A 17,994-nucleotide genomic window follows, 5' to 3' on the forward strand; every position below is an offset into this window, starting at 1 on the left:
AATCTTGGTATTATTTCTTTTAACAAGGTTTTTACCACCTCCTTAGCCTGATTAGTTCTACATGGAAAAGCTTCCGGCCACCCTGAGAATGTACATACGTACACTAACAAGTATCTGTATCCCTGTGCCCTAGGCAATTCAGAAAAATCAACTTGCCAGTAATCTCCTGGTTGTGGCCCGACTTGCAACTTTCCCATTTGTATTTGTCTCCTAACTACTGGATTATTTTTCAAACATACCGGGCACATTGCATTAACTCTTTTTGCCATTGTTAACATCTGATTAGAGATTATCTCATTCTTCAAAAATTTTACCAATACCTCTGCCCCTCAATGACATTTATTATGTTCTGATTCCAAAATAAATTTCATTATGCGGGTAGGTACCACTATTTGTCCCATTGGTGTAACGTACCACCCAAGTTGATTCTTCTGTGCCCCTAGCAAGTTTATTAGTTTTCCATCTTCTATTGAATATTTGGGCTCCTGATTCAGGTGTGGGGTAGCCGGATTTGTTCTTACCGGTACCAATGCCATTTGAGTCCATACTTCCCGTGTCACTTGCGTGCTGTAACATCAGCAAATCGATTTCCTCTGTAAACGTCTCCTTCCGCAGTCTGATGTCCTCTAACATGCATTATTGCAACTGCTTTGGGACTGTGTATCGCATCCAGTAGCTGTAGCACTTCTTCCCGGTGCTTGATGTTGGTTCCCTGTGAATTCAAAAGCCCCCTTTCCTTCCATAATGCCCCATGTACATGAACCACACCAAAGGCATATTTAGAATCTGTCCAGATATTATCCCTTTTGTCCTTGCTCAAATACAGGGCTCTGGTGAGTCCAATCACCTCTGCCTTCTGGGCCGAAGTTCCAGGTAACAAAGCCCTTGCCTCTATTACCTGATCCAATGTTACCACTGCATACCCGGCATAGCGAGTCCCATTCTCGACAAAACTGGATCCATCAGTGTATAGTTCCCATTCAGGTTCTTCCAATGGTTCATCCTTTAGGTCGGGTCTGCGAATCCAGTTGTTTAGAGAAGTATCCCACTGGCCTCTTCCAGGATCCCACCTTCTGGGTGAGGACCCCCAATGCCAGTTTTTGCCTCTCATTCACGTACAACTGGAATTCCTTGGTCAGGTCAGGGAGTCCTAGGGCTGGGGCCTCCTTTAGTGCCTGCTTCAATTCCTGGAAGGCCTTCTTTTGCTGTGTCGTCCACTCCAACCGATGCTGCTTCAAGGCCTCATATAGTGGCTTGGCTAGGAGACCGAAATTCATGATCCACAGTCGACACCATCCCACCATTCCTAGACAAGATCTCAATTCCTGATGGTTACGAGGCAAAGGAATAGCACATATTGCCTCTATTCGGTTTACTCCCAAATGTCTCTGCCCTTGTGTGATCTCACAACCGAGGTAAATAACGCTATTTTTGACCAATTGAGCTTTTTCCTTAGAAACCTGATACCCTGCTTGGCCAAGCATGTTGAGTAATTTAATTGTTAATTCCACGCACATTTCCCTTTCCTTAGTAGCCAGAAAAATGTCGTCCACGTACTGCAGGACTACATACAAGGATGGGGATATTGTTACCTGGGTTATCTTCCATTCCTCCAGCTCCTTGGCCAGTTGGTTTCCAAAAATAGTAGGGGAGCATTTAAATCCCTGTGGGAGTCTCGTCCACATAAGCTGCTTCTTTCTCCCAAAATCAGGACTCTCCCACTCGAAGGCAAAATATTTCCTACTCTCTACTGCCAGTGGGATGCAGAAGAAGGCATCTTTAAGGTCAATCACTGAGAACCATTTAAACTCCTCCAATACAGATGTTAACAAGGTATAAGGACTAGCAACAACTGGATGTATGTCTTTCACTATTTCATTAATAGCCCTTAAGTCCTGTACCAAACGGTACTTACCATTAGGTTTCTTTACTGGAAAAATTGGAGTATTATACTCTGATTCACATTCCTGTAATATTCCTTGAGCCAAAAATTGTTTAATTAACGGGGCTACTCCCCTCCTTGCCTCAAGCTTCAAGGGGTATTGCTTTATCCTCACTGGTCGGGCCCCTTCCTTTAGCTCCACCTTTACTGGCTGCACAGCTTTAGATTTTCCGGGGACCCCTGACTCCCATACCCAGGGTACTACAGCCTGCTCAATTTCTTCTGGAATAGGAGAGGCATCCACTTCCTTGATTACAAAAATGCCTGCTATTTGTTCCTCAGGTATTTCCAATTTCACCCTTCCCCCTTCAAATATTATTTTCGCATTAAGTCGGGACAACAGGTCTCTGCCAAGAAGGGGTGTGGGGCAGTTTGGCATATACAAAAATTGGTGATCTAATTCCTTCCCCCCAAACCTAAGATTTAAAGGTTGTAAAAATGGTTGTTCCTCTAGCTTCCCTGTTGCCCCCACCACCTGTACCGTTGTGTCACTCAAAGGTCCCAATTGTCTATTGAGTACAGAATAAGTAGCTCCAGTGTCTACCATAAATTCTTGATCCTTTCCATCTATTTCTAAAACTACCCTTAAATCCTTTTCTAGTCAGCTTTGATTCTGATAGTTTCCCAAAACTAGTGCTTGAGCGACTTCTGCTGGTCCTCCTGTGAATCCTCCCACAGGAGCATTCCCCATTGGACCTGTCCTTAATCCCATGTTTCCCATGCCCATACCTCCTCTAACCGGGCATTCATTTTTCCAGTGTCCCAGTTGTCGGCAAAACGCACACTGGTTTGGATCCAACCTCCCCATGTTAGGTGCAAACCCAAATCCTCCCCGACCTCTTGGCAACCCCCCTCTGTCCACGATTAGTTCCTCCCCGACCTCGACCCCTAATGGGTCTTCCTCCTGCCCCTGTCTGTTGCATTACAGCCAGAATACTAGCTTGTTGTCTTTTTGCAGTTTCTTTTTTCCTGTTGTTGTATACCTTCCACGCTACCTCCAGCATTTTATCCAAACTTCTAGTATCCTCTCCTTCCAGCTTTAGTAACTTTTTCCTAATATCCTCTTGTGATTGCCCCATAAACAACAAGGCCAATTGAAGTTTTCCTGATTGATCCTCTACATCTAAATTAGTAAACTTCCGAGCCATGTCTTTTAATCGTTCTAAAAAGGCAGACGGAGACTCATTCTTGTCCTGCTTGACCGAATACAACTTAGACCAGTTCATAGTCTTAGGTATTCCTGTCCTAATTCCTTCCACCAACAATTCCTGATATCGTTTTACAGCCCTTATTCCTCCCGTAGAGTTTGGGTCCCACTTAGGTTCCTCACTTGGTACCAATTCATCAACTGTCTCATTTAGTTGTCTCAACCGAATCTCCTCACGAGCCTTTTCTCTAGTGGCTCTAATAACCATTTCCTTTTCCGTGGAATCCATTATAGTATCTAATAATACCTGTAAATCATTCCACTCCGGATTCTGAGTCTTTATTACCATTTTAACCACCCTTGCCACCCTTTCAGGATCCTCCCGATAACTCCCCGCTGATTGCTTCCATATTACCAAATCCCCGGGGGAGAAAGGCACCTTTATAAGTATCCTTTCTCCCTGTGGTCCCACAGCTTCCCTTAACGGCGCAATTAACTGTGGCCCCTTCTGCCCCTTCCTTCCCTTGTGAGTCCGCCCTGCTAACGGAGTTCCTTTAACACTCTCATTCTTTTCTAAATCACCACCATCACTATCACTCTCACTAGATCCCGTTTTTATAGCTATATCCGCAGAGGGAGCAGGGGGCACATTAGGAGCAACCGGAACCCTCGGAGGTGCTATACAATAAGACAAATCTTCCTTGACTGAAGGATACAAATTACGCTCCTTTCTTTCTTTACATCCCACACACTCCCTTTCATCATTCACTTCTAAAACAAAAATACCGCATTCCTTTTGCCATTCCTCTTTCCGATATAAAACGAAAAACAAATCCAAATATGGTATTTCATCCCATTTCTCATTTCTCCTTAAAAATTGCATCAAAGATTCCATTATCCCCAATTCCAGTGTACCATTCACCGGCCATCCCACTTCCCCAATCTCATATTCAGGCCACCAATGATTACAATAATCTATCATTTTGCTTTTATCCAATTCTTGATAATACCCCTCACTTTTCCACCGTTTCAATATACAACCTAATGGTGTATTTCCAGGTATTTTACCATTGGCTTGCACTAAGGTTTTAAAAGTTTTAAAAGACATCATATGACAACCTTTATTTCCACTATTAATCCCAATAAACCAATATACCTTAAACCAATATACCTTCTCGCCGTCCTTCCCTAAAACAAACAGGAGGTGACTTCCGGCCCTGCGTCCTTAGACGTCTTATGGCCGGAGCCTAGGCTTTTTTACCAACCACCAAATCCAAATCCAATTATCACCTTTTTCCAATATAAAGCACCTTCGGGCTCACCTTGGCAATTGTCCAACAGGCACGGGGTGTCGGGTACGACCGATTACTCCCCGAGAAGTGCTCGGTGCCGGCTTGGAGTGGATCAGGATGCAAACCGCCCCAGCAGCCCTTGGAGTCCTGCCGCGGTCGCCAGAAAACTGTTGCCCGATTGATAGATGACACAAAACTCGGATAAGTTTTGTGGGTGCTTTATTAAGGGCCCGGGGAACTGGGGGACTCACGTCCCAAAATCCGAGCCCCCAAATTCACGTGTGGGTGCTTCCCTCTTATACATGCGATTCATAACAAAGTCTCCAAGAAACAGTTTCCCCGTTCCCCTTGCCTGGTCACAGACCCCTTGTGATACATTCCTTGGTTCACAAACAAGATCATTAATCCTCTGCTTATCTTATTCTAAGAGCATTGTATGCTGCCTCCAGACACGTTAGCATTCTTACTTTCCCGCACTAGTTTAATTATTTATTAAATCCCTAAGACTACCTGCTAGGTTACACACACAAAACTCAACACACTTTTCAGCGACTACAAAACTACTTTTAAACAAACCAGTTCACACACAACTCACTATAATTAAATATTTTGCTAAATTTCATTTCTTTTCCAACACAAGCACATACCTACTCTACACACCGTGTATGAAGTATAGGGGACAATTCAGAACAATGTTCTCACCTCGCTGGTAACTGCCAAGAAAACCTGACGGAGGCTTCAAAGCAGGACCTCTGAATGGGACCCAGCCAGGTGTTGAATGGTGAAGAGTCCCTTCTCGTTCAGCTCCCTGAAAGGCAGAAGATTGATTTTTCTCTCCACCAAGGCAGCACCCTCTGAAATGAGCAGCACTGGGACAGGTCCTTGGAGGTGTCAGGGATGGGCAGGGGCCTTTGGAGCCTGCAGTTGCTCCTCAGCTTGGCCCCTCTCCTGCAGAGGCTGGTCCAGGCCAACACTTGGGTGGTGCTCCGGGGCCTGGAGCCAGGGGTGAGGCACCACATCCAGCTGTGCAGCAAGCCCGACGGTACCTCCATGGACGGCGTCTGGGGGCCCTGGTCACAGGCTCTGGCTGCAGAGACCCCCCACTCCTCCGGTGAGCAGCCATCCCCTCTGCAGGGTGCTGGCAGCAACAGCAGGGAGGCACCCACGCCTGGGGCTGCAGGGGTGAGGGTCCTGTTGTAGCAAGGTGTGACTCCCAAGTTTTGGGGGGCCAAGGGGAAGCAGCCCCCTCCCTGTCCTGGCTCTCCCTGCCCAGGAGACATCGGGCTGTGCTGCAGAACCCCTTACCTGCGGCACGAGCGCTGCGAGTGGAGCTGGGACCCTGCAGAGCCCCACAGCTCCCACCAGCTCCTCTACCGGCCACCTCCGAGCGGGGCTGGCACAAGGTAAGGGGCATGGCAGGCAGGTGGCACCCATGCAGGCACATCCCAGAGACCACTGGTCCTGCTGTGTCCCAATATCCCACACTGGGCCCCTTGCCCATGCCCTGCTCTGTCCTGCCCTTCCACCACCAATCTCATACCCCCTCACCACATTGCACCTCCAACTACAAGCAGCAGTAGCTTTCCGGGGGAAGAGCAGGAGGAATGCTGGCTGTGGGTTTGCTTTGGTGAGACTGACTGGCTCCCCACTCCTCCCACAGGGAAGATGCATGGCAACAGTGCGAGGAGGTAAGCAGGGGGGCACAGGGCACCTATGCCTGCACTTTCCAGCCCAAGGCTGGCAGTGCCATCTCTGTCCTGGTGAATGTCACCAGGACCCACATGCTGCCCACACTCAGCTACTTCAAGGAGCCCTTTTGGCTGCACCAGGCTGGTGAGTCCCAGTGCCACCGCAGCCCCTGCTTGGCTCACAGGGGACACAGTGTCCCATGTCCCGTTTCACAGGAGCGACGAATGCCTATCCCCAACACCAGCAATGCTCACAGATGCCCCACAGCTTGTGCAGGCAACAGTGTCGCAGGGCCGGCTGAGCGTGCAGTGGCTGCCGCCCCTGGAGCTGCCTGCAGAGCAGCTGGACTACCAGGTCCGCTATGCCATGGAGAAAAGCCATGACTGGAAGGCAAGGCCTGCCCAGGGAAGCCCGAGCAGCGCTGCCCCCTCCGCTGCTGACACACGGTAGGCGCGGGCTCGGGCCAAGCGGGATCCGCCCCTTGGTGCCAGCCCACAGCAGCCATGCCTCCGCCTCGGCTCTGCCCCGCAGGTCCTGCAGGTTCCGCGAGCAGCGAGGAAAGAGGTCCTGGACCTGCGGCCAGGCTCCCGCTACCCCGCGCAGGTGCGGGCCCAACCCAGCGGGCCGTGGTACCCGGGCAGCTGGAGCGCCGGGACCAAACCCGTTGTGGTTGATGCCGTGGCCGATGCGGGTAAGGGGCAGGGCTGGAGGCTGCGGCCGCAGAAGCCTCACGGCTGAGGGCAAGAGGCAGACAGTGCTGGAAATGGGGAGGGGGGCACGGGGCAGGGGGCTGCGAGGGGCTCAGAGATGGTGGCTCTGGGAAAGGCTACAGTTCCGGCATTCCTCCGCCGATGCAGGCTGGCTCAGCCCCAGTGTTACGGTGGTGCCGCTGCTCTTCTCAGCAGCGCTCCTGGGGCTGTGTTGCACCTTCCCCTCCCTCTACAGGTAAGGGCTGTGCCGGGGGCAGGCGGGGGGGTCCAGCACCAAGCCTGGGCACCTTGCATGGGGCATTAGGGCACCTCAAGTCTGAGGGTAAATTCGATGCCCCTTCCTGCGTACCCAGCAACATGAAGCCGAAACTCCGGCCGCCCGTTCCTGAGCTGCACCGTGCTCTGGGCAGCTTCCTCCAGGAAAGCAGCAAGCACGGCCAGGCCAGTGGGTGGGCAGGGCGACTCAGCTGCTCCCGGGGGCAGCTCGAAGGGCAGCCCCTACCCCGTCCACTCCATGTCGCCCCAGGCCATGCCTTCGAAAAGCAGCCGCCAGAGGAGACCGTCCTGCCCTGCCTGCTGGAGGTGCTGCCCGGCCCGCCGCCGGAGCACTCTGGGGGCCGCCTGTCCAGCACCGACATGGCCAACCAGTCCTACCTGCTCATGAGCGGCTGGGAGCCGCGGGCAGCCACGACCGCCCCCACCCCGCCATAAACTCCTGTTCCCCCCGAGCCCCCGCCTGGTCCCTCCTGCGGCGCCGCGCCCCCGGCGCGGATCGCCCCGCCTTAGCAAGACCTGGTCCCGCCTCCGCTCCCGCCCCCTCACTTCATGCGCGGAGCGCTCCGCCCCGTCCCGCGGCTCAGCCAATCGCGTTGCGTCGCGCGGCCGTCGCCGGGCAGTGCGCGGCCGGTGGGTGTGAAGCGGCCCAGCGGGGCCCCATCCGCCCGCCGTTTGAAATGCTGCGGGGCGGGCGAGCGGCGGCGGCGCCGCGGAGGTGAGCGTGCCACAGGGCCGGAGAGGCGGCCTGCAGGCGCAGTCCCGAGCGGGGAGGCTGTGGTGAGGCGGGCAGGGGAAGGGAGAATGTTGCTTATCGGAGGGAGCCCCAAAGAGCGGCTGGAAGAGGTGCCGTCTGATCAAGGACCCCCGAGGAGCGGAGGGAGGGAGGGCGTATCGGCTGACGGAGTGTCCCGAGGAGCGGCTGGGGAGAGTGGGGGTGTGCGTTGGCGGGCAGGAGCGGCCGCAGCGCTTGCACGGTCCGGTGGTGGGGAGGCCGGCGGGGCTGTCGGAGCAGGCTCAGCCCGGCCGCTGGGCACGGCTAACCCCGCCCGCCCGCAGGACCACGGCGCAGTTCCTGTTGGAGGCGGACCTGCACGGGCTGCTGAAGCTGGACACGCTGATCCCGACCGCGCCGCCTGCGCCATGGCAGCGCAAGGCCAAGGAGAGCGGCCCCGGGCCCAGCCCCGTCGGCGTGTGGCCCGTGAAGCCGGGCAATCGCTCCCACAGCTCCAGCAAGACGCCGTCCACGACAGCCGGTGAGCGCCGGCCACCGGCGGCAGAGGTTGAGTGCGGGAGCCTCGCCCAGGCTGCTTGTCCGTAGCCATGGGGCTCTGGGCTCCCTGCCACGCTGCCCTACCGGCTGCTGCTCAGGCAGGAGGAGGTGGGCTGTGCTCCTGACAGCCACCCACCTCCTTGCCAGCATGAGGGGCAGAGCTCTGAGCACTGGGGCTGGCGAGCTGCTGTTTGCCCAGCTGAGCCTTGCTGGCACAGCTGTATGCTAGGACGAGTGTGGGCAGGACTGTCAGCTGACAGCTTTACATCCTGTGAGCGCTTTTGTATCTTCCCCTTATCTCTGGACTCTGGAATTGTTGCACTAGACCCAAGGAGTTGCATCACACTGTCCCTAACCAACTTGGTGGCAGGGAGGAAAATATAAGTTAGTTGTGACTGTGTGGCATGAGACCTCAGAGTCCTACTTGTCTGGTGGGTGTGATGTGGAAGAGTGTTGGGTTTGCTCCCGTGAAAGCTCTAATGCAGGCTTTTAAATAGCTGTAAGACAATCTTTTCATATGTGAATGCAGGTAAATCTGGATCCAAAATTCAAAGCTACCCCACAAAGGCCGGGGGGGATCGCTACATTCCCAAACGCAGCACCATGCAGATGGAGATGGCAAATTTCCTCCTAAGCAAAGAGAATGACCCTGCTGAGGATTCCCCTACCAAGAAGGTGAGCATGTTGCTAAGTTACAATTGCTTCAACAACCGCTACTCCTTCCTGCCCCTTTACAGAGCAGTGAACAAGAGGTTCTATCAAGTGGGCAGACGGGACTGACAAGTCCCAGCCATCACTACTTGCAGCTCTGGGCTTCAGGAGCCTAGCATGAGACTGAAGCTGTAGAGACTGCCATGCACTCGAAGCCTATGCTGCTTCTGGTAGCAAAATTTGGCTTTTGACTAATGAGGCTTTAAAATGTAGCAGGCAACACAAACACAAAGCTGTGAGCCTATGCAAAGTGAAACTGCTGGTGGTAGCTATTCTAGGACAATGTCTCCACAGGGAACACTTCTGGAATGTTTTACACTGTCTTCTGAAATCTGTTTGTGAAGCATTTGGTCGCTTTGTGGCTGTGGCTTTTCCCACTGGCAATGACACTGAATTTGCCATTGTGTGAAAATGTGAGCCAGGACGATGTATGACAGTCTGAGGAAAAAGTGCTTTGACCTGCCTCTGTGTGACTGACCCTTGCAGCACAGGCAAACATCTTCAGATTCTAAGAGAAGGGGACTTAGGTGTCTGTTTAAATTGCAGTGTGGGAATTGTTTTAAATGCATTGCACTGAGGGTGATTTGTCTCTGTAGGAGCAACAGAAAGCCTGGGCAGTGAATCTGAATGGTTTTGATGTAGAAGAGGCAAAAATCCTCCACCTCAGAGGAAAACCACAGAATGCTCCAGAAGGTGTGATACAGGCTCTGTGTGAGCTGAATCAGCAGGGGAGATCAGGTCTGGGGAACAGCAACACAGAGGCTCTGTGTGTGGTCACAGGAGAAATCAACTGGTTTCTGAGAGCTGTACAGGCTGGAGTCTCCTTTCTTAAGGTTCCTGAGGTCGAGGGAGGGCATACCAGTTACAGTGAATTTATTTAGGAGAGTTGCTATGACTGCCAGTTGGTCACCTGTTACAGGGCTTGCAAGGGTCTTCAGGGTGGCGAGAGAGACGAGAATCTTGACCTCATGTTCAGAAGGCTGGATTTATAATTTTATGATATATATTACATTATTACTATACTAAAAGAAATAGAAGGAAAGTTCTCAGAAGCTAGCTAAGCTAAGAATAGAGAAAGAATGAATAAACAAAGGGCTGTGTCTCAGCAGAGAGCAAGACCTAGCTCTGCCTTGAGTGGTCAGTAAATCCAAACATCCACCCGAGACCAATCACACATCCACCTGTTGCATTCCCCAGCAGCAGATAACCATTGTTTACCTTTTGTTGCTGAGGCCACAGCTTCTCAGAAGGGGAAAAATCCTAAAGAAAAGATTTTTATGAAAAGATGTCAGTGAACTTTCACCTATACTGCAGGTTCCAAACCTTCATGAAGTCTGTAAGAGCATCAAACCCTCTTCTGTTCACTTTCTAGCTTAAACTGCAACTAAATATATTGGGATTCAAAAACCCAAGTGTTTGTCAAATTTGTTTCCATGAATGAGGAAATTGTAGCTCACCCCTGTTCAGCAGTTCATACTGCCAGTGATTTTAGTGCACTGCAGGCTTGTGAGTGTTTCTCTTAGGACTTCATTTTCACTCCAAGGGATTCCTAGTTGGGTGAGCAGCTGGGAGGAAACTAACTCAGGTTAACAAATCTGTTCCCCTGCACACAGGCTGTCAGAATAAGCTGAAAGTGCCCTACAGTCAGAAAATGGCACCTGGATCCAGCAGGAAGAATAGCAGAAATATTCCCTCAAAGCCAGAACGGGTCTTGGATGCACCAGAGATGTTCAACGACTACTGTAAGTCGGCTACAGGGTTGAGTGCTGGGCATCCAGAACATTCTGCACTGGATTGCTGTTCCTAGGACAGTGTAACTGGGCTATCTGTATTATTTGGTGTACCCAGGCTAGCACAGACCCCTTCTGGAGTGTCCCTGTGTGGCCTTAGCGGGACAGTGGTCTAGGGCACAGTGTAGATGCCTTGGAGCAGGGTACCTGGCCCCAGCAGCTGGGCATAGTGACACTCAGAAGGCTGCCCCTCACCTGCACGTGTGTGTGTGCACATGTGCACCCACACCTGCTGCAGCAGCACGGGTGAAGGGCAGGGCTCTCTAGCCAAGCATGGTGTGACCTGCATTGCTCTTTCAAATTGTAGAACTGAATCTCATAGACTGGAGCTCCCAGAACTTCCTGGCAGTGGCTCTGGACAGCACTGCTACACAGCGCTCTCATACCAGGACCTCAGTGCTGCCTCACCTGAGGATTTAGAGCTGCCTCCCGGCCTTTCCAGGCTAAGTGCAGGTGCTCAGGACTCTGAGGTTTCCTAGCTTCTTGGGAGAAGGTGTTTGCTTCATCTGGACTTCTTGGGGTTTCACTGGAGGAGCCAGGCACAGGCAAATTTCATCTCCACTGTGAGCTCTTCATTCTGCTTGTTCCCATGAAGCTCAAATGCCAACCTGAGCTCATCATTCCTCTGGTTCCCGTAGACCATCACAGCCCTTCCATGGCCTCTCCAGACAGGAGCAGCTGCACATCTTCAGAGCAGCAGTTGCCAGCCCGCATCCCATCAGGGAGGGAAAGAGTTTCTACCCTTGCTTTCCAAGCAGGTTCTGGTTAATGACCCTTTAAAGTGTTTTCCTGCAATGCTCTATCATGGGTAGATCTCAAGTGAGAGTCAGGTCGAAAGGGTCAAGTCGCCTAGGAAGGGGGACCTTGATAACAGAAAGATTCTCTGCCTGCTTTTCCTGGCCTTGCTGCAGATTTGGAGGGTGTTCTGGGCCTTTTGCAGACAGCCTCTCTGTAGGGGTACAAGGGCAAGGTGGAAGATATTGCCTAACAAGTGGTCAGTGTTAGGTGCACTCTCCCCTTTCTTTGAATGAAGCCAAACTAGGACTCTGATAGGATATTGCAGATGTTTAAGACTGTCTGCCCTGCAAATCAAGCCGTGCCATTTGACGCTGGCAGGGGCTATGTAGAAATCCCGAGCGGGCCGGGGCTGCTGAGGAACGCGCCTCGAGCTGTTTGTTTTCCAGCATCACTCTCATTACGTGGTTATGACAATGGGAAGATGCCAGCAGCTCACATCCCAGGCAGCAGACCAGGAACTTAATGTTAAAACTTACTTTAAAAGTTTTTTGACCAATCACACAAAGCAAAAGCATATTGACAGTAGTTGGATCCAATCACTATAAGCACAGGTACCTTTGGTTAAAACAGTGCTTGTTTATTTTGAAGACAATACCTACCAGTAAGCCTTAAAACACAATGCACTGAACTCCATTATTAAGCTTCAACCTTCCCAATATCTTGCTAGATAAACTTTTCTGTAGCTTGGAGATTTATTCTAGACCAGCGTTAATACACAGACCATTGTTCTATTTGTCCTTGCTTTTCTGCAGTTTAAATAATTTTTCTGCTGACCTATCTGACGGCTGCTGCTTGGCTCTAATCACAGTTCTGCTGTATCTGAGACCTGCCTTTTGCAGCTTTCCCAAAACTCTCTAATTTTGTGGATTCCCTCAGAGGACTCAGTGTCAGAGCCTCTGGAGAAGCGTGGAGGGCAGGGCTCAGGCAGGCTGTGCCAGTGCAGGATTTGAACTCAAGGCACCAGGAAGCACCAAGGCTGCAGACAGGAACTCAAGCCTTCTCATCTCCCTCCCTGCCAGAGGCAGGCTCAGAGCAGCCATCTCACCCCTCTCTAAACCAGTGGGGGCTCTGTCCTTACCAGGCTCCTCGGGCTCCTGGGGATTGTTCCCACAGCTCTCGGTGCCAGGCAAAGCTCCCTCTGCTGCAGCTCTGTCCACAGGCTCCCCTCCTGAGGACTCAGGGGCAACATTAATATTCCCCTTGAAAGAGAAACAGAAAGGAAGAAACCCTTCTCACCACTTAGACAAAACACCTGGTCCAACAACTCCATGGCTCACACACTTAATCCCTTGTTCCTAACAAGAACTCTGGGCCCCAAAGCCCTTCAACAGTCAGAAAAAATTGACTTCTCAAACACAGTCCAAAAGCTGTCAAAGCTGACAGTGACAGTGTTGAACATGGGGGTGACACTGAACACATGGAATGGCTGCTAAGGAAATCAATTGCTGCTCTGTTCTGTAAGGTTGCATGTCTGACAGCACTAACATCAGTCCTCATGTCACTAATTGCAATGGAAGTAGCACTGTCTTCTTTCTTCAGCCAACACCCCAATCGGTGTCATGGTTTCAATGCCTCACCCAAGGCAAGTTGATGTAGAAATAAATTCAATGTACCTCATTTTGCAGGGCCTCAGGGTCTGAAATTGCTATTACAGTTTTCTTTATAATGATGGGCAAATCTTTTTTCTCTGTGTTTTCTCTTGATGGCTTTTTTAACGTTAGGTGCTATCACAGTGAGTTGTCTGATGCTACATGGGCCACCTTTAATTTTTGAGGGAATGTCCTGCCAGGCTCTGTCTCCACAAATGAGCCAATATTCTGTTGCTAATTGATGTGGGGACTCATCTAGGTCATCTACTCGTCAGCAGTTTCACCCTTAGGGGGCACTGGGGTACTGCAATTGCACCACAAACTGGAGTATCTGTCCTCAGGATGATGGGGAGTAACATTCAACTGTGGATCTCCCTGGTACTGAAACTCAGAACAAAATTCCATCACCAATGAACCAAGAATTCCAATTCTTGAGGTTCAGAAAGTGCTTTAAGAAGATCAGGGGCCCAGTGATGTCAGCTGGTTATGGGATTGGTCTCGTTGGCAGCCTCACACCAATATTTGTCACGATTGGGTATTGGCTGCTCCTTGGCTGGCACAGGCACACCAACCAGACGGGTTGCAAAGGATTTGTCTGGGCTGAAATGGGTCAAACACACGGTGTCTGAGCCTGCTGACTTGGCTAAAGCAAGGCAAACCTTCGTTTTTGGTTGATCTACAGGCATGTATGCATGCAAAAGCAAGCAAGCAAAACCAACAAGTTCCAGTATATCATATGATCAAGCTCCATGTTCCTGTTCAGCTGTTTTTTGGCAAAAGCTTCCCCATCTATTTCAGTTCTCAAGCAAATCTTTTAGCGCTTGTTCAGGGACTGGCCAACTATAGGGCACTAAACTGTCCCTCTAACCTTCAATTTTTACAAATTTGGATATCTTAGAATTCTTTGGAACACAATGGACACCACGCTTTTGCTGAAAGAGCTCTATGATACAAACCATTTTCCCAGTCCAAAAATCAACATCAAACTCCAGAATTGTAGCTTTCCCAGGTTGAACGGGGAACGTCTGGCATGCACCGTAGCTTCTCCGTGCGGCTCACGTCTGCGTGCTCGTTTCCCTGCTGGTGGAATTGTCGGTGTGCTCTTGTGTATGAGACGGTTTCACATCCTTCACCAGGACCCACTTAGGTCCGGCACCTGTGCAAATACAAGCATACCCTTTGCCCCAAGTGATTAGTGGAAATGGTCCTTCAGTTTGTCCTAACTCAAGGTTTCTGATCAAAACTGAAGGATTTTCTTTCAATTTTTCCTGTGTGCTGTTTGAAAAGTGCCTAAAAATTGGAGGATTCGTTCCTGCAAATGAGCTATTAAAAACATAAAGACATAGAAAGCTTTGCTCAACCTCATCTGGGGTGTTGCTTGGGCCACTCCCCATTTTCTTGTTGTAGAATGGTTTTAGAGTGTGGTGCGTCCTTTCAACAATTGCCTGACCTGTGTAGGAATAGGGAATTCCAAAATGTGGCGAACACTGAAGTCCATCAAAAATGTGGCCAATTTTTGAGCTGTGTATATGGGACCATTTGTCAGTTTTCATCTGGTGGGGGATCAGTTTGGCGAGCTCTGGGCCCAGTGACACTGACAAGGACAAAAGCAAAAGACGAGAGGCGCTCTCTCTTCCCGGGACCAAAGTCCCACAGCTTTAATGGAGAACAGCTCCAGGAGAGAAAGGGAGTGTCCAGGAAAGGAAAGAGGATGTCCAGGGGAGGCAAGAGAGTGTCCTCCTCGTGGCAGGAGACTGTAAATGCTCGGAGAGGGGGGCAGTAGAAAGGAACTGCCATAGTTCAGCATAATAAATCACCACACTGTAGTTTTCTGCATAAATTGCTGCACTTGTTGAAAACAAAATCCTGAAATCTCCCCAAACACAACCGTGCAGTCCCAAATGACCACAGTGTGGGAGAAAAACCACTCAACCCCCCTGTATACCCAAGCACCAGGTGTCACAGGGAGTACCAATCCCTGCAACTAGAAAGTCCACACACACAGGCTCACCGGGAAGGGAATATCTCTTTATGAGGGGACAGAGAGCTCACTCTTCTCAACACAACACACACCATACACCACATCGGCATCCACCCACATCATCTTCTTCAAACATTCACACACTGAAAATACAACCACAACTACAACACAAAGGAAAAACAGCAGCAATAAAACAGGATTTGCTCAATTCACCCCCAGAATTCCTAGCAGGTCCTTATTGACACAGCAAATCCTTTCTGCCATCAGCCAGACCCAAGCCCAAACTGCACAGGCGTACGTCGTGCACAGGACATCTCTGTGTGACTTGTGAACAGCCCTTCCCCTGCATACGCCTTACGGGTTACTTTATACAGAGTTAAAGGTTCCTTTCTCCACAGTGCCAGCAGTCTTGTCTGTCCCCCACGAGGAGCAGCCGAGAGCGGAGGTGCCTCCAGGAAAGGAATGTCCTGGCAGCGCCCAGAGACGTCCAGAGCCCGGATGTTCTTGCTGGAGCAGGGAAGCGTTCCTGCCGCGGTCAGCAAATGAGGTGTGGAATAGAACTCCCCACAGTTAAAGGTAGGAGGTGGTGTGTTTATTACAGCCAGGCACACGAGGAGTTGTCTCCTAAAGACATGCGTGAAGAACCACTGGCTCTCTCTCTCATCTCTACTCATCTAAAATATCTTACACATTCATATAAATCCCAAAAAACCTAACACATATTCATTAGATAACACTGCCTACCCTCCTTTGAATTAAAATGTATTATAATTGAGTCCAAAGTTCCTTCACATTTCTGCAGTCTTTCACTTCAAATGGGTTGGTGGGTTTTAAAGTAGGGAATGGTCTCCTTCTGATGAAGGCCAAGACGTCTTCCTCAATTTGACCTCTTTCCTTATGATGTGTTGGCAGGCTTTCACACCCCTTGGCTATAGTTGTAGTTTCAGGGCCCAGGTGCAGGCTACGGTCCTCTTCTTTGTCACAAAGAAATCCGCATCCCATCCCGCTTCTTTAAACATAGTAAAGACAGGCAAGTGACATATTACCCTAGCCTTAACTACCTTATCTGATAAAAATTAATTATCCCTTCTTATTTCTACTCTTCTTGCTATACTCTTTCCCCCTAACTAAATCTTGCTAAAATTTTAAATCTTCCAGTTCTTTTAAATCCTGGATTCATGGCCTCATCTCACACACCAGCCATGTGTGAGCCGATGCTGTAACTGGGAAATTCCACTCCTGAGCAGGAGATCCCAGGCCTGGTTCTGAGCTGGAAGGGTGAGAAGGATGAGATGCACGTGGTTTTGCTCCAGGGGATGTCCTGAAAGTGCACTGCCCACCTGCCCCTGCTGCCGAGCACCACGCTCCACCTCCTTCTCCTGCTCAGCAGATTTTTAGGAATCCAGGGCTTGGTATGTATTATTTGCTACTGCAACAAATAGAAAGAATTTGCTTTGCAAGCCCAGTTTTGTCCTGGCTTATTTTCTGCATGGGTCTCCTCCTGAACCTGGGGCAATGACCAGTAGGGACCTACAGGACACTCCTGTTCTCTTGTCAGTAACTTCGGAGAAGTGATTTAAGTATCAAGAAGTCAATAAGTATCAATCAGTAAATGAAATCATTTGGGGGAATATTTAGCCTGTGAGTTTCAGCAAAGTATTGAATATGTCTTAGATCCATGGATACAAACTAGTAAGTGAGATTGCTGGGTGTGCACGTGTTAGGGAAGTGATTCCCCACACACCCAGTGCTGAGATCAAGGATTGCCTCTCTTCTAACCCTGAGCTGGCAGCAGGAATTGGGCCTTGCTTGGTAACGTTCATTTTGAAGACTTCTGTTGAGCAGGTAAGAATGGTGAAAATGTAATCTTTTCCAGTTGTTTTCCTTTGGTTTACCTGTTTGAGGGTTAAAATTGTGTGCTGCAGGTGTGCTGGGTGTGTGCAGAGCAGTGCAGCCCCAGAAACCCCTTGGCTTGCCCACAGGTTGTCATGCCTTGTTGCCAGGTGTGCCCAGCTGTGGCAGGAGAAGGAGCCCGCAGCGCAGTGGGCACCGTGCCCTGCCCAGCCGGGGCTCTCTGGCACAGAGCAGCAGCAGCGCCAGCACCGTTCAACCCGCTCCTGCCTTGGCTTCCCCTGGCACACAGAAGCCTCTGGAAATCAGCGCCGCCAGTGGCGTTCCCAGCTGGGAGCAGCTGCTGCTGGCGGGCAGATGCTGCCAGTTCCACTGCTGCCAAAGGGGAAGAGAGGCAGAGATGTACCCGCACCGGAGCCCTGGGCATGTCCAATAAAGGTGCAAATATGTGGGGAGATTTGTTAGGAAACATTTCAGCTGTGATGCCAACAGTGGCTTCTCTCCTGGTTCTGTGTGTTCTGGACAAGTAATGCAATGGTTGGCTCTGACAATTAAGAAGCAGATGTTATGTGGATGTTCACATGAGTAGTGATTATATTGTAATATATCCTCCCATAGTCCTCTTTCCCGTCCCCCTTGTAACAGCCTGGGCAGTCAGGGCATTTAGGGAGGGCTGGCTTGTGACCAGCAGGCAGGGTGTAACAACACCTGACCTCCAGTCGGGATGCAGGAAAGTAATCTCCACCCATGGGCAGCAGAGAAAGAGTTGACTGGCAAAACTTTTGGAGGGGCTGAGGGTATAAAAGGCAGAGCATCCTTTTTGCAGATGAGCACATGGCTGCTAGTCACAGAGACTCCCAATGATGCGACTTTTCCTTATTCAGTCCTTTGTTAAGGTTTACTAAACCTTTAAAATTTTAAAAGTGAGAGTCATTTCTCACACGTGCA

General features: G+C 50.4%; 1 protein-coding gene across 1 annotated transcript; it reads left to right on the top strand.

Moving 5' to 3' along the window:
- The first annotated feature begins 1,542 nt into the window (after positions 1-1,542).
- LOC131567058 (thrombopoietin receptor-like) lies at positions 1,543-7,491 on the top strand. The gene is made up of 9 exons (XM_058818527.1): positions 1,543-1,596; positions 5,336-5,492; positions 5,655-5,784; positions 6,042-6,214; positions 6,315-6,460; positions 6,602-6,780; positions 6,842-7,015; positions 7,134-7,225; positions 7,307-7,491. The coding sequence occupies exons 1-9, from the start codon at positions 1,543-1,545 to the stop codon at positions 7,489-7,491; spliced, it is 1,290 nt and encodes a 429-aa protein (XP_058674510.1).
- Positions 7,492-17,994: the final 10,503 nt, after the last annotated feature.

This window comes from Ammospiza caudacuta, chromosome 22, assembly GCF_027887145.1.
Source record: "Ammospiza caudacuta isolate bAmmCau1 chromosome 22, bAmmCau1.pri, whole genome shotgun sequence".
Taxonomy (NCBI): Eukaryota; Metazoa; Chordata; class Aves; order Passeriformes; family Passerellidae; genus Ammospiza; species Ammospiza caudacuta.

Excerpts from the sequence above, each read along its gene's own strand:
- LOC131567058 (XM_058818527.1), top strand. The coding sequence starts at position 1,543 with ATGTCGTCCACGTACTGCAGGACTACATACAAGGATGGGGATATTGTT. Across the intron at positions 5,493-5,654 it reads AGAGACCCCCCACTCCTCCG|GAGACATCGGGCTGTGCTGC; the intron begins GTGAGCAGCCAT and ends CTCCCTGCCCAG. Across the intron at positions 7,016-7,133 it reads ACCTTCCCCTCCCTCTACAG|CAACATGAAGCCGAAACTCC; the intron begins GTAAGGGCTGTG and ends CTGCGTACCCAG.